Source organism: Heterodontus francisci, unplaced genomic scaffold (genome assembly GCF_036365525.1).
Source record: "Heterodontus francisci isolate sHetFra1 unplaced genomic scaffold, sHetFra1.hap1 HAP1_SCAFFOLD_493, whole genome shotgun sequence".
Taxonomy (NCBI): Eukaryota; Metazoa; Chordata; class Chondrichthyes; order Heterodontiformes; family Heterodontidae; genus Heterodontus; species Heterodontus francisci.
Genome location: NW_027141629.1, coordinates 95,974 through 118,824, shown reverse-complemented (window position 1 = coordinate 118,824; position 22,851 = coordinate 95,974). Strand labels below are relative to the sequence as shown.

Sequence of the window (22,851 nt, the reverse complement as noted above, 5' to 3'; positions counted from 1 at the left end):
TGGGAGAAATGAGTTCCGATTCATGGGTACGACTACTGGGGAAGCAGAGAGCTGTTCCATTGGGATGGGCTTCCTTTGAACCATGCTGGGACCAGTGTCCTGGCGAATCATATATCTAGGGCTGTGGATAAGACTTTAAACTAAATAACTGGAGGCGGGAGGGTTTAATTGAAAGGAAGCTTAAAAAATCGAAAGGTAATGAGAAAGCAGAGGTGCAGGGTAGTGAAGGGGCAGACATTAATCAGAGTGGGCAGTGATCAGGATCAGGAACCCTGGCTGCTTTCCTCTCTCTCTCTCTCTAACCCAGGGGTCACTGGACAGTGATCAGGATCAGGAACCCTGGCTGATGTCTCATATCTCTAACTCAGGGGTCACTGGATAGTGATCAGGAGCAGGAACCCTGGCTGATGTTGTGGAAGTGAGCAGAAAGGCATGGCACTTAATGGGAAATATAGCCAAGTTAGGAATAGTAGCTCTGCTGAGCTTTGGCTTTAAGTGGCAGAAACCACAATGTAACCCATTACAGAAATCAATTTTCGAAGTTGTTTGGAATTGAATGAGTGTAAAAAGTCGTTGTTGAGTGTGTTCATTTCGATTTAGTGTTGTTCACCCAGGAATGGGATATAAAATTGAATTATATTTTCAGTTAAAATTTTATTTTTTTTTAAAGTTGGTTTTGCAACTGTGAAAAGGCAATGAACAATTTTCTAAGAGATAAGCTTCAGCCTTGAAGGTCTGAAGATGTTTGGCAGAAATCCAATTTGAAGTTTACAACTCCTGCTTTAATTGGAGTTCCAGTTTAAAATATGTTCTAGTTTTCTTTTGGAGTTTAAATTAAAGACATGTTTTACTGACTGTTTTAAGGAGCAAATGTTAGGAATTGGATATTGGTCCAAGGGAGAGAAGGATAAACAAAGGAGATATAGGAAAGATTCTGTCTGTTTAAAGTTTGTTTAAGAAGCTGGTGTTAAATATTTTGTGTTAAGAATGTTAAATAACTTTTTCTTTAGTTTTTGGTTTTATTACAGTCATTTCAAAGGCGCCTGAAGAATGAACAAGAAAATGACGTAATTTACCTATGTTTTAAAATAAGCACGTGCTATTCTGTTCTGTGTGTAGTTAATAAGTAGTATAAGTTAATAAGTCTGAATTGAATTAATACTGTTAAGGTTAATTGACCTGTTTAAGTTGAAGAACTGGAAATTTCATTTGTTGCCACAATGAACTTTCAAGTTTATTATGTCATGTTTTGGAGGAGTCTTCGGTTCCGGACAGAGGACTCACTCATATAACATTGTCAGATTTGATTTTAAATATTATTGCAGTGAATTGGAATTTGGAATCATCTTTGGTAAAAGAAAAATAATAATCCTTGGATTAAAAACCTCTTATAAAAGATACAAAAATAAAGAGTTTGGAAACAATTGGAGTTTAATCTAAAATGCTGTCTTTCCTGATGAAGATGGTTTCCTTTGAGTTGATAATGTTACTGAAGATTTTGTTGTTTGAAAATCCTAAGGATACAAAAAAAACATTTAAAATGGAGTTTAGTTCTTTTCCATTAAAACAAAAGGGTTACGTAAAGTGACGCAGCAGAGAATCCTTTGCTCCGCCCCCTTGGAGACAAGCAAGAAGTTAACCCTGCTGCAACCATCCTTATCAATGAGACAAAGTGCTTGAGAAGGAGAGATAGTTTCAAGCACTTCTGTCTTTAACGTACAAAAAGTACATCCAAGTCTGGGCATAAGAAATTGGAATCGATAAACAACATTAATTTGATATGGGTGGTTATTCAAAGCATTCAAAGGGAAATTTACTGTTATTTGAATTTGGAATAATCTGAGATGTCGAAAATCCAGTTTAATTTGGCAAGTTATTTAAGGGATTAAAATGTCATCTAAGGTAAAAAAAATACATAAACAATGTACACTAATGTCTGGAATCAAATGGAAATGTTTGATTTCTGTTTTAAGGAATTATGAATATTAATTGCAAAGGTTCACCAGGGCTCAAAATGAAATAGAATTATAATTAATAGGAATTGGCAATCAGATCTGGCTGATGCAAGCAATAATAAAGGAATTCTGGGGATAAACAAATAGTGAAATAAACAGCTAATTTCCAAGAAGCCTCGAATTTCCCAGTGGAAGTCAGGAAAGTGTAGATAAGATGAGCAATTGATAGTTTTCTCTTGGAGATATGAGTTTTTAAAAGAGCTACATTTGAAAGTCTGGCCATAACCTGAGACATCAGGACCCTGCAGGGAGAGGTAAGCAAAGATCTCAGATAGACACCACCAGCGCCCCCCCCCTTTTTCATCACCGCTGATATTTGATCTTTTGATAAGATCACCTGAGATTTCAGAATATGTGGCATGACAGTGGAATACCAGTGTAAGTGTGCAGATGTGATTTGTTATTTGGAAAGCAACAAAAACATTTGTGGCATTTTCAACTTCAAAGGAGAGCAACCCGAAGGATACCAAAAGGATTGAAAAAAAAAGATTAAAATGGAGTGTGGTTCTTTTTCGATCAGAGAAAAAAAAGGTTTTGTAAAGTGACGCAGCTGAGACGATTTTGCTCCGCCCCTTGAGAAAAAAACCCCGCTGCAGCTGCTGTTTTTCCATTTAACCCCCACACAATTTTGCATTGCTGAGAGTAAAATTTATACATATTGGACAATGTTAAATTTTAAATTTCTAAATTGACAGATATAAATGGACAAATTAACCCATTGGGCTCAGGGGCAGAGCAACAATAGATTCTTTGTGTTTTTTAAGCAGGTGACAGCAGTTTCCAAGGCCATGTGAGAATTGATGCCACAGCAAGAGATCCAGCAGATTTGAGAATTTAAGACCTTAATTGCAGACATCAAATATCACAGCATCTTTATCAATGAGACAATTTTCAGCATCTGCAGTATTTTGCTTTTATTTTAGTGGACAATTTAATCTACCAGCTGTGTCAGATTTTGACAGCAAAAGCCCTCCAGGGACCTTTTGTGTCAAAATATTTGGGAGGTATATAAGAGAAGGAGCCAGCAATCAAACCAGCACTCAAAATATATTAAACGGACAACAAGCTCCAATCACCACGATTACCCCCACATCCGAATTACCGACGAGAAAGGTTACGACCCAACAGCCACAAGTGACTGGTCTCCCTTGCCTGGTCTTGACTACAGGACCAGAAAATGGACTTGCGATAATAAAAACTAATAAAATTGTATATGATAATACAAAGCTTGAGTTGGTACCGGTAATATTGAATATCTCAGATTTCCAGCCACCTGGCTGGTGCCCTGAGAAGACCCAAGAGTTGTACAAGGTATTACTGTAACAGTTGCTGAGACAGGAATTTGGTAATGAGGGAATAATGGTCGTATTGATAGGCATTTGGATTATTATTAGATGGGTTACTAACTGGGCAAGGATTGTGGGGAACAAAACCCGAGCACAACGGGACCATATAGATAATTTTGAAAGAGTAGAGATGATAAGAATATAAATTAACTCCTGGATTCCCCAGGACATGTTTGGTCCCCACAGGTAGACATGTATCTCTCATCGGAGGATACTCACATCATGGACAAGTACTAACACCTGGTGACCACCAGGGCAGTTTGTTTAAATTAAAGATATAACCACTAGTGGCGAACGGGAAAGAACCGGACTGCAGTGGCTGTGGGGCCTGATGCTAATATCCGGAGAGGAGAAACAAAGACCCGGTAATGGATGCACAACGGATTAATGAAAGGAGTATTAATATGGACTATGTGAACTATGGGACATGGCACAACATGTTGGATGGGAAGTGTATAACGGCGAGTAAACCTATTTGAATGCATGGCTTATGGTGAATCCGGGCAAAGATGCAGTATGTGGACGGTGTTCCACAGATGACCATGCTAACTGCGTGACCAGATAGAAAGGGGAAGGGGTAACTGAGTGCTGTGTCTTTGATATTGTTTGTGCCCCTCCCATTGGGCAACAGATGATAAGGAAAGTTAAAAGGAACGTGGATAGTGTGTGGGTACATCGAGCCCAGGGGAAGCATTGTATGAGAATGTTAAACATGAGATTGTGCCTGTCCTGGTCAATATCTCAGGGATGCAAATGCTGGGATATTGTACGGAACAGGCAATACATCTGTAGAGTGTATAAAGTAAGATTGTAATGCTGCAGGCTGCCGATGCCATGGGTGCCACTAGATGTAGAGGCCAGGATCAGCTTTATAGAACAAAGTAGAAAATATAGGAATGACAAGGGGAAAAGATTACATAAAATACAATGATATTTTACCCTATGTTATGGAAATTGGAACAGAGGTAATTGGAACAAAATTGTCCATTGTCTGATTGTAGTCTGGAAAACCAGGTGGTCATATATCCTCATCCTATAAATAAAATGGCAGAATCAAAATGTGGATTTAATGCCACTGTAAATTACACCATGCAGACTAGGAAAGCAATTAGTGTTCGAACTTGCTCTGTCAAAGGAGAGACAATTAGTTATGCCATAAAAGGATAATTGTATAACCTTTTCATATATACTTAAAATGAGTTAATGAATGATCAATGTACTTTAATAATGGAATAGTATTAAGTTTGTACAATCGATGATGCAACAGTGATGCTTAAATGAAATTGTAATTGCACAGGTGTACCACCTTTTATGTTTTTGCTCATTAAGTGCTGTTGTAGACAAGTAACTGAAGCTCCTGCAAAAATTATGCCTTTACAGAGTTCCTGCAGTCCCCGCTTGTGGCACAAGTAGGCAACGTATTGAGTGCGACCCCTCCGGGTGTTGAAGGCTGTTTCTAGACAAGTAGAGACCATCAAAGGCACCTAGGTGGGATCAAGGGAAGGATTTTTAAAAGGGTTTTGAAGAATCAAAGGAGGGACTGTGAGAACAGAACTTAGATTTTAGAATTTTTAAGAACAGAATTATATGGGAACATTTAAGATGAAACAATTAATCAATTATGTCTTGCTAACAAGCTAGCTTCAGTGCTGCAGGGAGGGACATCTTATCAGAAATGACTTCATAACTTCAGGGCTGCAGAGGCAACTTGGCCTTGCAGCTGGTACAGCGCGAGAGAGAGAGAGAGATTGTGCTTCAACAGCACTCTTCTTATTTCATCACCCAGACATGACACAATCCTAAGGAACAGTTCGTGTGAGAAACATACTGACCCGGCCACCCCACGGCCCTTGTCCGAGTGTGGCTCAGACTACCCTTCTGATTCAGCAGTTTGCTGAGCTTTTTGCTTCTATATTATACTGTTTAAATGATATTTGAGTACATAGATCCATATAATCCAATTGAATATATATACATTCATATATAAGTTGATCAGTAGAGAGAAGGTTATCATAGAATGATAAAAGGGGGGAATGTGGAAATGAGCAGAAAGGCATGGCACAATGCTTAATGGGAAATTTAGCCAAGTTAGGAATAGTAGCTTTGCTGAGCTTTGATAGCATGAATTAAGGTTGCAGAAACCGCAATGAAATAGTTAAAAGTAAAAGCTGAAGGTGTGAAATTGTATAGACGAGCTAACGCCGGTAATTATAAGGACATCTCTTCCTTTATGGCATGAATGTGTAACACTGCAGAAAGTGTGATAACAGGACGCAGCTTGTAGCTAATATACAAGTTGAAAGGACAGCCACATATTGTACCAAATGGAGTATTTACGCAAGGCATTGTGGGACAAGTTAGTTCGCTGGCAGTCCTGAGCATGGTATGGCTTAGCACAAACACCAAGCAGGGCCCCTCTTCTCAGTGCAATTGCAGACTTCACGAAGCACTCAGGAATGCAACTTGATAAAGATGACAGGATCAACTGTCACAAGGTAGAGACAGAACTCATGATAAATGTTAGGACTGAGACCAGAATGTTTGTTTCTGACTCCTCTGCTTTTGCTAATTATCTTGCTTGTCTGCTTTCCATAATCTTGCTTGTGCAAAACGATATTATGTTAGTAACAAGTATGTATTGAGAATGGAGTGTATTGTTAACCTCAGCAACAGATGTACTGCACGTTACCTCGTGGTTGAAGATGAATTGCACTGCACTGATTGGTTAAACAAGGAGGCAGCATGAATCTTAATGCATAAACAGTAGTATCTGCATCACGAACGGTCACTTACTCTGGTGGACCCGACAGACTCTGTTGGAGTCAGTGCCACTGTATCAGAGTACTTCCGCCGGCTAATGCGCAAATAAAGTAATTGATTTTACCTACAAATCCGACTCGGTATATTTACTGAACCAGACTGAGGGCAAAAAGAACTCAGATTGTCAGGGGCACCAGCAGATGGCGATGGCGAGAGGGGGCAGTAACTGCAGTGAGGCAGGGAAACCAGCAGATGGAGGTGGTGAGAATGAGACAGTAACTGCATTGAGACAAGGTCACCAACAGATGGACATCGTGAGCGGCGGCAGTAACTGCCATGAGACCTGGACACCAGCCGATGGAGATCGTGAGAGGGGGCAGGAATTGCAGTGAGAGAGGGACACCAGCAGATGGAGATACTGAAAGGGAGTACGAACTGCAGTGAGATCGGCACACCAGCAGATGGTGATAGTGAGAGTCGTCAGCAACTGCAATGAGGCAGGGAACCAGTAGATGGGGATGGCGAGATATGGGGTTGGGGGGGGGGGCAGCAAATGCAGTGAGACAGGGCACCAGCAGATGGCGATGGTGAGAGGGAGCTTTAACTGCAGTGAGGCAGGGCAACCAGCAAATGGAGGTGGTGAGAAGGGGACATTAACTGCAGTGAGACAGGGCACCAGCAGATGGAGATGGTGAGAGTGAGCAGTAATTGCAGTGAGAGAGCGACCCCAGCAGATGGAGACAGTGTAAGGGAGTACTAACTGCAGTGAGATAGGGACACAAGCAGATGGAGATGGTGAAAGGGGGCAGTAACTGCAGTGAGACAGGGGCACCAGCAGATGTAAAAGGTGAGATGGTGCAGTAACTGCAGTGAGACAGTGACACCAGCAGATTATAATGGTGACATGGGGCAGTAACTGAAATGAGACAGAGAGAACAGCAGATGGAGATGGTGGGGGGTGGGGGGGGGGTGGTGGAGGGCAGTAACGGCAGTCTGACAGGGACACCAGCAGATGGAAATGATGAGAGGGGGCAGTAACTGCAGTGAGACAGCGACACCAGCAGATTAAAAAGGTGAGATGGGGCAGTAACTGCCGTGAGGCAGGGACACCAGAAGATGGAGAAATGAGAGTGGTCAGTAACTGCAGTGAGGCAGGGAACCAGCAGATGGGGATGGCGAGAGGGGCGGGGCAGCAACTGTGTGAGACAGGGACACCAGCAGATGGAGATGGTGAGAGCGGTCATTAACTGCAGTGAGGCAGGGAAACCAGCAGATGGAGGTGATGATAAGGGGACAGTAAATGCAGTGAGACCAGCGCACCAGCAGATGGACATGGTGAGATGGGACAGTAACTGCAGTGAGACAAGGACACTAACAGATGTAAATGGTGAGCGGGGGCAGTAACTGCAGTGAGACAGAGACACCAGCAGATGGAGATGGTGAAAGAATGCAGTAACTGCAATGAATCAGGGACACCAGCAGATGGAGATGGTGAGAGGGGGACAGTAACTGCAGTGAGACAGGGACACCAGCAGAAGGGGATGGTGAGAGGGGGACAGTAACTGCAGTGAGACAGGGACAGCAGCATATTGAGATGTTGAGAGTGGGCAGTAACTGCTGTGAGATAGGGACACAAGCAGATGGAGATGGTGAACGGGGGCAGTAACGGCAGTGAGACAGGGACAACAGCAGATGGAGATGGAGAGATGGGACAGTAACTGCATTGAGACAAGGCCACCAACAGATGGAGATGGTGAGCGGTGGCAGTAACTGCAGTCAGACAGGGACACCAGCCGATGGAGATATTGAGAGGGGGAAGTAATTGCAGTGAGAGAGGGACACCAGCAGACGTCGATAGTGATAGCGAATACTAAAGGCAGTGAGATAGGGACAGCAGCAGATGGAGGTGGTGAGAGTGGGCAGTAACTGCAGTCAGGCAGTGAAACCAGCAGTGGAAGTGGTGAGAAGGGGACAGTAACTGCAGTGAGACAGGAACACCAGTAGATGGAGATGGTGAAAGTGGGCTGGAACGGCAGTGTGACAGGGACACAAGCAGATGGAGATGATGAGAGGCGGCTATAATTGCAGTCAGACAGGACATACAGCAGTTGGAGATGTTAAGAGGGGGCAGTAACTGCAGTGAGACAGGGAATCCAGTTGATTGAGGTGGTGAGAATGGGACAGTCACTGCAGTGAGACAGGGGCACCAGCAGATGGAGATGTGGAGATGGGCCATTAACTGCAGTGAGACAAGGAAACCAACAGATGGAGATGGTGAACGGAGGCAGTAACTGCAGTGAGACAGGGACTCCAGCCGATGGAGATGGTGAGAGGGGGACAGTAACTGCGGTTAAACAGGGACACCACCAGATGGAGATGGTGAGAGCGGGCAGTAACTACAGTGAAACAGAGACACCAGACGTTGAAGACTGTTAGAGGGGGCAGTAATTGCATTGACATAGGGACACCAGCAGATGGAGATGGTGAGAGTGGGACACTAACTGCAGTGTGACAGGGTCACCACCAGATGGAGACGGTGAGAGGGTGCAGTAACTGTAGTTAGACAGGGGCACCAGCAGATGCAGATGCTGAGTTGGGACAGTAACTGCAGTGAGACAAGGAAACCAACAGATGGAGATGGTGAACGGAGACAGTAACTGCAGTGAGACAGGGACTCCAGCCGATGGAGATGGTGAGAAGGGGACAGTAACTGCGGTTAGACAGGGACACCACCAGATGGAGATGGTGAGAGTAGGCAGTAACTGCAGTGAAGCAGAGAAACCAGCAGATAGAGGTGGTGAGAAGGGGACAGTAACGGCAGTGAGTCAGGGACACCAGCAGATGGCGATGTTGAGAGGGGGGAAGAAACTGTAGTGAGACAGGGACTCCATCCGATGGAGATTGTGAAAGGGGGCAGTAATTGCAGTGACAGAGGGGCACCAGCTGATGGAGATAATGAAAGTGAATAGGAACTGCAGTGAGATAGGGCCACCATCAGACGGAGATGTTGAGAGGGGGGACAGTAACTGCCGTGAGACAGGGACACCACCAGATGGGGAAGGTGAGTGAGGAACAGTAATTGCAGTGAGACAGGGTCCCCACCAGATGGAGATGGTGAGAGAGAGCAGTAACTGCAGTGCACAGGGACACCAGCAGATAGAGATGGTGAGAGGGGGGTCAGTAACTGCAGTGAGACAGGGGCACCACCAGATGGGGATGGTGAGAGTGGGACAGTAACTGCAGTGAGACAGGGTCACCACCAGATGGAGATGGTGAGAGGGTGCAGTAACTGCAGTTAGACAGGGACACCAGCAGATGGAGATGATGAGAGACGGCAGTAACTGCAGTGAGACAAGGACACCAAAAGATGGAGATGGTGACCGGGGGCAGAATCTGCAGTGAGAAACGGACACCAGCAGATGGCGATGGTGAGAGTGGGCAGTTGCAGCAGTGAGACAGAAACATCAGCAGATGGAGGTGGATAGAAGGCGACAGTAACTGCAGTGAGACAGGGACAAAAGCAGATGTCTATGGTGAGCGGGGGACTGTAACAGCATTGAGACAGGGACATCAGCAGATGGAGATGGTGAGTGGGGGACAGTAACTGCAGTGAGGCAGGGACACCAGCCGATGGAGATTGTGAGAGAGGGCAGTAATTGCAGTGAGATAGGGAAACCAGCAGATGGAGATGGTTAGAGTGGGCAGTAACTGCAGTGAAGCAGAGAAAGCAGCACATGGAGGTGGTGAGAAGGGTACAGTAACCGCAGTGAGACAGGGACAACAGCAGAAGGAGATGGTGAAAGGGGGACAGTGACTGCAGTGAGTCAGGGACACCGGCAGATGGCGATGTTGAGAGGGGGACAGTAACTGCAGTGCATAGTGACACCAGCAGATGGAGCTGGTGAGAGGGGGACAGTAAGTGCAGTGAGACAGGGACACCACCAGATGGAGATGGTGAGAGAGGGACAGTAACTGCAGTGAGAAGCGGACACCAGCAAATGGCGATGGTCAGAGGGGACAGTAAATGCAGTGAGGCAGGGACACCAACAGACGGAGATGGTGAGAGGGGACAATAACTGCAGTGAGACATGAGCACCAGCAGATGGAGATGGTCAGAGGGGGCATTAGCTGCAGTGAGACAGGTATGCCAGTAGATGCAGATGGTGAGATGGGGCAGTTACTACAGTGAGACAGGGACACAAGCAGATGGAGATGGTGTAAGGGGGCAGTAACTGCAGTGAGACAGGGACACCAGCAGATGCAAAAGGTGAGATGGGGCAGTAACCGCAGTGAGACAGGGACACCAGCAGATGAAAAAGTTGAGATGGGGCAGTAACTGCAGTGAGACAGGCACACTAGCAGATGGATTTGGTGGGGGGGTGGGTGGTGGGTGGCAGTAACGGCAGTGAGACAGGGACACCCAGCAGATGGCAATGGTGAGAGTCGGCAGTAACTGCAGTGAGGCAGAAAAACCAGCAGATGGTGTTGGAGAGCAGGGGATAGTAACTGCAGTGAGAAGCGGACACCAGCAGATGTAGATGGTGAGAGGCGACAGTAACTGCAGTGAGACAGAGACACCAGCAGATGGAGATGGTGAGAGGGGGACAGTAACTGCAGTGAGACAGGGACACCAGCAGATGGAGATGGTGAGAGGGGGACAGTTACTGCTGTGAATCAGAGTCACCAGCAGATGTAGATGACGAGAGGGGACAGTAACTGCAGTGAGATAGGGACACCAGCAGATGGAGATGGTGAGAGGGGGACAGTAACTGCAGTGAGACAGGGACACCAGCAGATGGTGATGGTGAGAGGGGGACAGTAACTGCACTGAGACATAGACACCACCAGATGGAGATGGTCAGAGGAGGACAGTAAGTGCAGTGCACAGGGACACCAGCAGATGGAGATGTTGAGAGGGTGCAGTAACAGCAGTTAGAAAGGGACACCAGCAGATGGAGATGGTGAGAGGGGGCTGTAACTACAGTGAGACAGGGACACCAGCAGATGGAAATGGTGAGAGGGGGCAGTAACGGCATTGAGACAGGGACACAAGCAGATGCTGATGGTGAAAGGGGGCAGCAACTGCAGTGAGACAGGGACACCAGCAGATGAAAAACGTGAGATGGGGCAGTAAGTGCACTGAGACAGTGGCACCAGAAGATGGAGATGCGGAGAGTGGTCAGTAACTGCAGTGAGGCAGGGAACCAGCAGATGGCGATGGTGGCAGCGGACATTAACTGCAGTGAAGCAGAGAAACCAGCAGATGGAGGTGGTGAGAAGGGGACAGTCACTGCAGTGAGACTGGGGCACCAGCAGATGGAGATGCTGAGATGGGACAGTAACTGCAGTGAGACAAGGAAACCAACAGATGGAGATGGTGAGCGGTGGCTGTAACTGCAGTGAGACAGGGACTCCAGCCGATGGTGATCGTGAGAGGGGGCAGTAATTGCTGTGAGACAGGGACTCCAGCAGATGGAGATGGTGAAAGGGGGCAGTAATTGCAGTGAGACAGGCACTCCAGCAGATGGAGATGGTGAAAGGGGGCAGTAACTGCAGTGAGACAGGGACACCACCAGATGGAGATGGTGAGAGCGGGCAGTAACTACAGTGAAACAGGGACACCAGCAGATGGAGATGGTGAGGCGGTGCAGTAACTGCTGTGAATCAGTGTCACCAGCGGATGTAGATGATGAGAGGGGGACAGTAACTGCAGTGAGACAGGGACACCAGCAGATGGAGATGGTGAGAGGGGGACAGTAACTGCAGTGAGACAGGGACACCAGCAGATGGAGATGGTGAGAGGTGGACAGTTACTGCACTGATACAGAGACACCACCAGATGTAGATGGTCAGAAGGGGACAGTAAGTGCAGTGCACAGGGACACCAGCAGATGGAGATGTTGAGAGGGTGCAGCAACAGCAGTTAGTAAGGGACACCTGCAGATGGAGATGGTGAGAGGGGGCGGTAACTACAGTGAGACAGGGACACCAGCAGATGGTGATGGTGAGAGGGGGCAGTAACGGCAGTGAGACAGGGACACAAGCAGATGGTGATGGTGAAAGGCGGCAGTAACTGCAGTGAGACAGGGGCACCAGCAGATGAAAAACGTGAGATGGGGCAATAAGTGCAGTGAGAAAGTCGCACCAGAAGATGGAGATGCTGAGAGTGGCCAGTAACTGCAGTGAGGAAGGGAACCAGCAGATGGCGATGGTGGTAGGGGACATTAATTGCAGTGAAGCAGGGAAACAAGCAGATGGAGGTGGTGAGAAGGGGACAGTCACTGCAGTGAGACAGGGGCACCAGCAGATGGAGATGCTGAGATGGGACAGTAACTGCAGTGAGACAAGGAAACCAACAGATGGAGGTGGTGAGCGGCGGCAGTAACTGCAGTGAGACACGGACGCCAGCTGAATGGAGATGGTGAGAGGGGGCAGTAATTGCAGTGAGACAGGGACACCAGCAGATGGAGATGGTGAGAGGGGGACAGTAACTGCGGTGAGATAGGGACACCACCAGATGGAGATGGTGAGAGCCGGCAGTAACTACAGTGAAACAGGGACACCAGCAGATGGAGATGGTGAGGCGGTGCAGTAACTGCTGTGAATCAGTGTCACCAGCAGATGAAGATGATGAGAGGGGACAGTAACTGCAGTGAGATAGGGACACCAGCAGATGTAGATGGTGAGAGGGGGACAGTAACTGCAGTGATACAGGGACACCAGCAGATGGAGATGGTGAGAGGGGGACAGTAACTGCACTGAGACAGAGACACCACCAGATGGAGATGGTCAGAGGGGGCCAGTAAGTGCAGAGCACTGGGACACCAGCAGATGTAGATTGTGAGAGGGTGCAGTAACTGCAGTTAGAAAGGGACACCATCAGATGGAGATGGTGAGAGGAGGCGGTAAATACAGTGAGACAGGGACAGCAGCAGATGGAGATGGTGAGAGGGGGCAGTAACGGCAGTGAGACAGGGACACAAGCAGATGCTGATTGTGAAAAAAGGCAGTAACTGCACTGAGACAGGGACACCAGCAGATGAAAAACGTGAGATGGGGCAGTAAGTGCAGTGAGACAGTGGCACAAGAAGATGGAGATACTGAGAGTGGTCAGTAACTGCAGTGAGGCAGGGTACCAGCAGATGGCGATGGTGGTCGGGGACATTAAGTGCAGTGAAGCAGGGAAACCAGCAGATGGAGGTGGTGAGAAGGGGACAGTCACTGCAGTGAGACAGGAGCACCAGCAGATGGAGATGCTAAGATGGGACAGTCACTGCAGTGAGACAAGGATTCCAACAGATGGAGATGGTGAGCGGGTGCAGTAACTGCAGTGAGACAGGGACTCCAGCCGATGGAGATCGTGAGAGTGGGCAGTAATTGCAGTGAGACAGGGACACCGGCAGATGGAGATGGTGAGAGGGGGACAGTAACTGCGGTGAGATAGGGACACCACCAGATGGAGATGGTGAGAGCCGGCAGTAACTACAGTGAAACAGGGACACCAGCAGATGGAGATGGTGAGGCGGTGCAGTAACTGCTGTGAATCAGTGTCACCAGCAGATGAAGATGATGAGAGGGGACAGTAACTGCAGTGAGATAGGGACACCAGCAGATGTAGATGGTGAGAGGGGGACAGTAACTGCAGAGATACAGGGACACCAGCAGATGGAGATGGTGAGAGGGGGACAGTAACTGCACTGAGACAGAGACACCACCAGATGGAGATGGTCAGAGGGGGCCAGTAAGTGCAGAGCACTGGGACACCAGCAGATGTAGATTGTGAGAGGGTGCAGTAACTGCAGTTAGAAAGGGACACCAGCAGATGGAGATGGTGAGAGGAGGCGGTAAATACAGTGAGACAGGGACAGCAGCAGATGGAGATGGTGAGAGGGGGCAGTAACGGCAGTGAGACAGGGACACAAGCAGATGAAAAACGTGAGATGGGGCAGTAAGTGCAGTGAGACAGTGGCACTAGAAGATGGAGATACTGAGAGTGGTCAGTAACTGCAGTGAGGCAGGGTACCAGCAGATGGCGATGGTGGTCGGGGACATTAAGTGCAGTGAAGCAGGGAAACCAGCAGATGGAGGTGGTGAGAAGGGGACAGTCACTGCAGTGAGACAGGAGCACCAGCAGATGGAGATGCTAAGATGGGACAGTCACTGCAGTGAGACAAGGATTCCAACAGATGGAGATGGTGAGCGGGTGCAGTAACTGCAGTGAGACAGGGACTCCAGCCGATGGAGATCGTGAGAGTGGGCAGTAATTGCAGTGAGACAGGGACACCAGCAGATGGAGATGGTGAGAGTGGGACAGGAAGTGCGGTGTGACAGGGAGACCACCAGATGGAGATGGTGAGAGATGGCAGTAACTGCAGTGAAACAGGGACAACAGCAGATGGAGATGGTGAGAGTAGGCAGTAACTGCAGTGAAGCAGAGAAACCAGCAGATAGAAATGGTGAGAAGGGGACAGTAACTGCAGTGAGACAGGTACACCAGCAGATGGAGATGATGAAAGGGAGACAGTAAATGCAGTGAGTCAGGGACACCAGCAGATGGCGATGTTGAGAGGGGGACAGTAACTGCAGTGAGACAGGGACACCAGCAGATGGAGATGGTGAGAGGGGGGACAGTAACTGCAGTGAGACAGAGACACCACCAGATGGGGATGAAAAGAGAGGAACAGTAACTGCAGTGAGACAGGGTCCCCACCAGATGGAGATGGTGAGAGAGGGCAGTAACTGCAGTGCACAGGGACACCAGCAGATGGAGATGTTGAGAGGGTGCAGAAACTGCAGTGAGACAGGGACACCAGCAGATGGAGATCGTGAAATGGGGACAGTAAATGCTGTGAGTCCAGAACACCAGCAGATGGCGATGTTGAGAGGGGGACAGTAACTGCAGTGAGACAGGGACACCATGGGATGGAGATGGTGAGAGGGTGGCAGTAACTGCAGTGAGACAGGGACTCCAGCCGAATGAGATTGTGAGAGGGGGCAGTAATTGCAGTGACAGAGGCACACCAGCTGATGGAGATAATAAAAGGGAGTAGTAACTGCAGTGAGTAGGGACACCACCAGATGGGGATGGTGAGAGTGGGACAGGAACTGCAGTGTGACAGGGTCACCACCAGATGGAGACGGTGAGAGGGAGCAGTAACTGTAGGTAGACAGGGGCACCAGCAGATGCAGATGCTGAGATGGGACAGTAACTGCAGTGAGACAAGGAAACCAACAGATGGAGATGGTAAGCGGGGGCAGTAATTGCAGTGAGACAGGGACACCAGCAGATGGAGATGGTGAGAAGGGGCATTAGCTGCAGTGAGACAGTTACACCAGTAGATGGAGATGGTGAGATGGGGCAGTTACTACAGTGAGACAGGGACACAGGCAGATGGAGATGGTGTAAGGGTGCAGTAACTGCAGTGAGACAGTGACTCCAGCAGATACAAAAGGTAAGATGGGGCAGTAACTGCAGTGAGACAGGGACACCAGCAGATGAAAAAGTTGAGATGGGGCAGTTACTGCAGTGAGACAGAGACACTAGCAGATGGATTTGGTGAGGGGGTGGGGTGGTGGTGGGTGGCAGTAACGGCAGTGAGACAGGGCCACCAGCAGATGGCAGTGGTGAGAGCAGGCAGTAACTGCAGTGAGGCAGAGAAACCAGCAGATGGAGCTGGAGAAAAGGGGACAGTACCTGCAGTGAGACAGAGACACCAGCAGATGGAGGTGGTGAGAGGGTGCAGTAACTGCTGTGAATCAGAGGACGCCAGCAGATGTCGATGATGAGAGGGCACAGTAACTGCAGTGAGATAGGGACACCAGTAGATGGAGATGGTGAGAGGGGAACAGTAACTGCAGTGAGACAGGGACACCAGTAGATGGAGATGGTGAGAGGGGGACAGTAACTGCGGTGAGACAGAGACACCACCAGGTGGAGATGTTCAGAGGGGTCGGTAAGTGCAGTGCACAGGGACACCAGCAGATGGAGATGGTGAGAGGGGGCGGTAACTACAGTGAGACAGTGACACCAGCAGATGGAGATGGTGAGAGGGGGCAGTAACGGCAGTGAGACAGGGACACAAGCAGATGGTGATGGTGAAAGTGGGCAGTACCTGCAGTGAGACAGGGACACCAGCAGATGATAAACGTGACGTGGGGCAGAAAAGCAGTGAGCCAGTGGCACCAGTAGATGGAGATTCTGACAGTGGTCAGTAACTGCAGTGGGGCAGGGAACCAGCAGATGGCGATGGTGGTAGGGGACATTAACTGCAGTGATGCAGGGAATCAAGTTGATTGAGGTGGTGAGAATGGGACAGTCACTGCAGTGAGACAGGGGCACCAGTAGATGGAGATGTTGAGATGGGACATTAACTGCAGTGAGACAAGGAAACCAACAGATGGAGATGGTGAACGGAGGCAGTAACTGCAGTGAGACAGGGATTCCAGCCGATGGAGATGGTGAGAGGGGGACAATAACTGCGGTTAGACAGGGACACCACCAGATGGAGATGGTGAGAGCGGGCAGTAACTACAGTGAAACAGAGACACCAGACGTTGAAGACTGTTAGAGGGGGCAGTAATTGCATTGACATAGGGACACCAGCAGATGGAGATGGTGAGAGTGGGACACTAACTGCAGTGTGACAGGGTCACCACCGGATGGAGACGGTGAGAGGGTGCAGTAACTCTAGTTAGACAGGGGCACCAGCAGATGCAGATGCTGAGATGGGACAGTAACTGCAGTGAGACAAGGAAACCAACAGATGGAGATGGTGAACGGAGGCAGTAACTGCAGTGAGACAGGGACTCCTGCCGATTGAGATGGTGAGAGGGGGACAGTAACTGCGGTTAGACAGGGACACCACCAGATGGAGATGGTGAGAGCAGGCAGTAACTGCAGTGAAGCAGAGAAACCAGCAGATAGAGGTGGTGAGAAGGGGACAGTAACGGCAGTGAGACAGGGACACCAGCAGATGGAAATGGTGAGAGGGGGCGGTAACTACAGTGAGACAGGGACACCAGCAGATGGAGATGGTGAGAGGGGGCAGTAACGGCAGTGAGACAGGGCCACAAGCAGATGGTGATGGTGAAAGTGGGCAGTAACTGCAGTGAGACAGGGACACCAGCAGATGAAAAACGTGACATGGGGCAGAAAAGCAGTGAGCCAGTGGCACCAGAAGATGGAGATTCTGACAGTGGTCAGTAACTGCAGTGCGGCAGGGAATCAGCAGATGGCGATGGTGGTAGGGGACATTAACTGCAGTGATGCAGGCAATCCAGTAGATTGAGGTGGTGAGAATGGGACAGTCACTGCAGTGAGACAGGGGCACCAGCAGATGGAGATGTTGAGATGGGACAGTAACTGCAGTGAGACAAGGAAACCAACAGATAGAGATGGTGAATGGAGGCAGTAACTGCAGTGAGACAGGGACTCCAGCCGATGGAGATGGTGAGAGGGGGACAGTAACTCCGGTTAAACAGGGACACCACCAGATGGAGATGGTGAGAGCGGGCAGTAACTACAGTGAAACAGAGACACCAGACGTTGAAGACTGTGAGAGGGGGCAGTAATTGCATTGACATAGGGACACCAGCAGATGGAGATGGTGAGAGTGGGACACTAACTGCAGTGTGACAGGGTCACCACCTGATGGAGACGGTGAGAGGGTGCAGTAACTGTAGTTAGACAGGGGCACCAGCAGATGCAGATGCTGAGATGGGACAGTAACTTCAGTGAGACAAGGAAACCAACAGATGGAGATGGTGAACGGAGACAGTAACTGCAGTGAGACAGGGACTCCAGCCGATGGAGATGGTGAGAGGGGGACAGTAACTGCGGTTAGACAGGGACACCACCAGATGGAGATGGTGAGAGTAGGCAGTAACTGCAGTGAAGCAGAGAAACCAGCAGATAGAGGTGGTGAGAAGGGGACAGTAACTGCAGTGAGTCAGGGACACCAGCAGATGGCGATGTTGAGCGGGGGGCAGAAACTGTAGTGAGACAGGGACTCCATCCGATGGAGATTGTGAAAGGGGGCAGTAATTGCAGTGACAGAGGGGCACCAGCTGATGGAGATAATGAAAGTGAGTAGGAACTGCAGTGAGATAGGGCCACCAGCAGGCGGAGATGTTGAGAGGGGGGACAGTAACTGCCGTGAGACAGGGACACCACCAGATGGGGAAGGTGAGAGAGGAACAGTAATTGCAGTGAGACAGGGTCCCCAAGAGATGGAGATGGTGAGAGAGGCCAGTAACTGCAGTGCACAGGGACACCAGCAGATAGAGATGGTGAGAGGGGGGTCAGTAACTGCAGTGAGACAGGGGCACCACCAGATGGGGATGGTGAGAGTGGGACAGTAACTGCAGTGAGACAGGGTCACCACCAGATGGAGATGGTGAGAGGGTGCAGTAACTGCAGTTAGACAGGGACACCAGCAGATGGAGATGATGAGAGACGGCAGTAACTGCAGTGAGACAAGGACACCAAAAGATGGAGATGGTGACCGGGGGCAGAAACTGCAGTGAGAAACGGACACCAGCAGATGGCGATGGTGAGAGTGGGCAATTGCAGCAGTGAGACAGAAACATCAGCAGATGGAGGTGGATAGAAGGCGACAGTAACTGCAGTGAGACAGGGACAAAAGCAGATGTCTATGGTGAGCGGGGGACTGTAACAGCATTGAGACAGGGACATCAGCAGATGGAGATGGTAAGTGGGGGACAGTAACTGCAGTGAGGCAGGGACACCAGCCGATGAAGATTGTGAGAGAGGGCAGTAATTGCAGTGAGATAGGGAAACCAGCAGATGGAGATGGTTAGAGTGGGCAGTAACTGCAGTGAAGCAGAGAAAGCAGCACATGGAGGTGGTGAGAAGGGTACAGTAACCGCAGTGAGACAGGGACAACAGCAGAAGGAGATGGTGAAAGGGGGACAGTAACTGCAGTGAGTCAGGGACACCGGCAGATGGCGATGTTGAGAGGGGGACAGTAACTGCAGTGCACAGTGACACCAGCAGATGGAGCCGGTGAGAGGGGGACAGTAAGTGCTGTGAGACAGGGACACCACCAGATGGAGATGGTGAGAGAGGGACAGTAACTGCAGTGAGAAGCGGACGCCAGCAAATGGCGATGGTGAGAGGGGACAGTAAATGCAGTGAGGCAGGGACACCAACAGACGGAGATGGTGAGAGGGGACAATAACTGCAGTGAGACATGAGCACCAGCAGATGGAGATGGTCAGAGGGGGCATTAGCTGCAGTGAGACAGGTACGCCAGGAGATGCAGATAGTGAGATGGGGCAGTTACTACAGTGAGACAGGGACACAAGCAGATGGAGATGGTGTAAGGGGGCAGTAACTGCAGTGAGACAGGGACACCAGCAGATGCAAAAGGTGAGATGGGGCAGTAACTGCAGTGAGACAGGGACACCAGCAGATGAAAAAGTTGAGATGGGGCAGTAACTGCAGTGAGACAGGCACACTAGCAGATGGATTTGGTGGGGGGGGGTGGGTGGTGGGTGGCAGTAACGGCAGTGAGACAGGGACACCCAGCAGATGGCAATGGTGAGAGTGGGCAGTAACTGCAGTGAGGCAGAAAAACCAGCAGATGGTGTTGGAGAGAAGGGGATAGTAACTGCAGTGAGAAGCGGACACCAGCAGATGAAGATGGTGAGAGGGGACAGTAACTGCAGTGAGACAGAGACACCAGCAGATGGAGATGGTGAGAGGGGGACAGTAACTGCAGTGAGACAGGGACACCAGCAGATGGAGATGGTGAGAGGGGGACAGTTACTGCTGTGAATCAGAGTCACCAGCAGATGTAGATGACGAGAGGGGACAGTAACTGCAGTGAGATAGGGACACCAGCAGATGGAGATGGTGAGAGGGGGACAGTAACTGCAGTGAGACAGGGACACCAGCAGATGGTGATGGTGAGAGGGGGACAGTAACTGCACTGAGACATAGACACCACCAGATGGAGATGGTCAGAGGAGGACAGTAAGTGCAGTGCACAGGGACACCAGCAGATGAAGATGTTGAGAGGGTGCAGTAACAGCAGTTAGAAAGGGACACCAGCAGATGGAGATGGTGAGATGGGGCGGTAACTACAGTGAGACAGGGACACCAGCAGATGGAAATGGTGAGAGGGGGCAGTAACGGCAGTGAGACAGGGACACCAGCAGATGCAAAACGTGAGATGGGGCAGTAAGTGCACTGAGACAGTGGCACCAGAAGATGGAGATGCGGAGAGTGGTCAGTAACTGCAGTGAGGCAGGGAACCAGCAGATGGCGATGGTGGCAGCGAACATTAACTGCAGTGAAGCAGGGAAACCAGCAGATGGAGGTGGTGAGAAGGGGACAGTCACTGCAGTGAGACTGGGGCACCAGCAGATGGAGATGCTGAGATGGGACAGTAACTGCAGTGAGACAAGGAAAGCAACAGATGGAGATGGTGAGCGGTGGCTGTAACTGCAGTGAGACAGGGACTCCAGCCGATGGAGATCGTGAGAGGGGCCAGTAATTGCAGTGAGACAGGGACTCCAGCAGATGGAGATGGTGAGGCTGTGCAGTAACTGCAGTGAATCAGTGTCACCAGCAGATGTAGATGATGAGAGGGGGACAGTAACTGCAGTGAGACAGGGGCACCAGCAGATGGAGATGGTGAGAGGGGGACAGTAACTGCAGTGAGACAGGGACACCAGCAGATGGAGATGGTGAGAGGGGGACAGTTACTGCTGTGAATCAGAGTCACCAGCAGATGTAGATGACGAGAGGGGACAGTAACTGCAGTGAGATAGGGACACCAGCAGATGGAGATGGTGAGAGGGGGACAGTAACTGCAGTGAGACAGGGACACCAGCAGATGGTGATGGTGAGAGGGGGACAGTATCTGCACTGAGACATAGACACCACCAGATGGAGATGGTCAGAGGAGGACAGTAAGTGCAGTGCACAGGGACACCAGCAGATCAAGATGTTGAGAGGGTGCAGAAACGGCAGTGAGACAGGGACACAAGCAGATGCTGAAGGTGAAAGGGGGCAGCAACTGCAGTAAGACAGGGACACCAGCAGATGAAAAACGTGAGATGGGGCAGTAAGTGCACTGAGACAGTGGCACCAGAAGATGGAGATGCGGAGAGTGGTCAGTAACTGCAGTGAGGCAGGGAACCAGCAGATGGCGATGGTGGCAGCGGACATTAACTGCAGTGAAGCAGGGAAACCAGCAGATGGAGGTGGTGAGAAGGGGACAGTCACTGCAGTGAGACTGGGGCACCAGCAGATGGAGATGCTGAGATGGGACAGTAACTGCAGTGAGACAAGGAAAGCAACAGATGGAGATGGTGAGCGGTGGCTGTAACTGCAGTGAGACAGGGACTCCAGCCGATGGAGATCGTGAGCGGTGGCTGTAACTGCAGTGAGACAGGGGCACCAGCAGATGGAGATGGTGAGAGGGGGACAGTAACTCCAGTGAGACAGGGACACCAGCAGATGGAGATGGTGAGAGGGGGACAGTTACTGCACTGAGACAGAGACACCACCAGATGTAGATGGTCAGAAGGGGACAGTAAGTGCAGTGCACAGGGACACCTGCAGATGGAGATGGTGAGAGGGTGCAGTAACAGCCGTTAGTAAGGGACACCTGCAGATGGAGATGGTGAGAGGGGGCGGTAACTACAGTGAGACAGGGACACCAGCAGATGGTGATGGTGAGAGGGGGCAGTAACGGCAGTGAGACAGGGACACAAGCAAATGGTGATGGTGAAAGGGGGCAGTAACTGCAGTGAGACTGGGGCACCAGCAGATGGAGATGCTGAGATGGGACAGTAACTGCAGTGAGACAAGGAAACCAACAGATGGAGATGGTGAGCGGTGGCTGTAACTGCAGTGAGACAGGGACTCCAGCCGATGGAGATCGTGAGAGGGGGCAGTAATTGCAGTGAGACAGGGATTCCAGCAGATGGAGATGGTGAAAGGGGGCAGTAATTGCAGTGAGACAGGGACTCCAGCAGATGGAGATGGTGAAAGGGGGCAGTAACTGCAGTGAGACAGGGACACCACCAGATGGAGCTGGTGAGAGCGGGCAGTAACTACAGTGAAACAGGGACACCAGCAGATGGAGATGGTGAGGCGGTGCAGTAACTGCTGTGAATCAGTGTCACCAGCAGATGTAGATGATGAGAGGGGGACAGTAACTGCAGTGAGACAGGGGCACCAGCAGATGGAGATGGTGAGAGGGGGCGGTAACTACAGTGAGACAGGGACACCAGCAGATGGTGATGGTGAGAGGGGGCTGTAACGGCAGTGAGACAGGGACACAAGCAGATGGTGATGGTGAAAGGGGGCAGTAACTGCAGTGAGACAGGGGCACCAGCAGATGAAAAACGTGAGATGGGGCAGTAAGTGCAGTGAGAAAGTCGCACCAGAAGATGGAGATGCTGAGAGTGGCCAGTAACTGCAGTGAGGAAGGGAACCAGCAGATGGCGATGGTGGTAGGGGACATTAACTGCAGTGAAGCAGCGAAACAAGCAGATGGAGGTGGTGAGAAGGGGACAGTCACTGCAGTGAGACAGGGGCACCAGCAGATGGAGATGCTGAGATGGGACAGTAACTGCAGTGAGACAAGGAAACCAACAGATGGAGGTGGTGAGCGGCGGCAGTAACTGCAGTGAGACAGGGACTCCAGCTGATGGAGATGGTGAGAGGGGGACAGTAACTGCGGTGAGACAGGGAC

At 50.0% G+C, this 22,851-nt stretch overlaps 1 protein-coding gene across 1 annotated transcript in view; it reads right to left on the bottom strand.

Moving 5' to 3' along the window:
• Positions 1–460: 460 nt before the first annotated feature.
• LOC137364204 (probable G-protein coupled receptor 139) overlaps positions 461–22,851 on the bottom strand; it is an 82,891-nt gene continuing 60,500 nt past the window's right edge. Inside the window, exons 3-6 of the mRNA XM_068027577.1 lie at positions 5,699–5,846; positions 4,740–4,817; positions 2,242–2,352; positions 461–489 (exon numbers count right to left, since the gene is read on the bottom strand). Of these exons, the coding sequence (XP_067883678.1) occupies positions 461–489; positions 2,242–2,352; positions 4,740–4,817; positions 5,699–5,846 (366 nt within the window). The remainder of the gene's footprint in view (positions 490–2,241; positions 2,353–4,739; positions 4,818–5,698; positions 5,847–22,851) is intronic.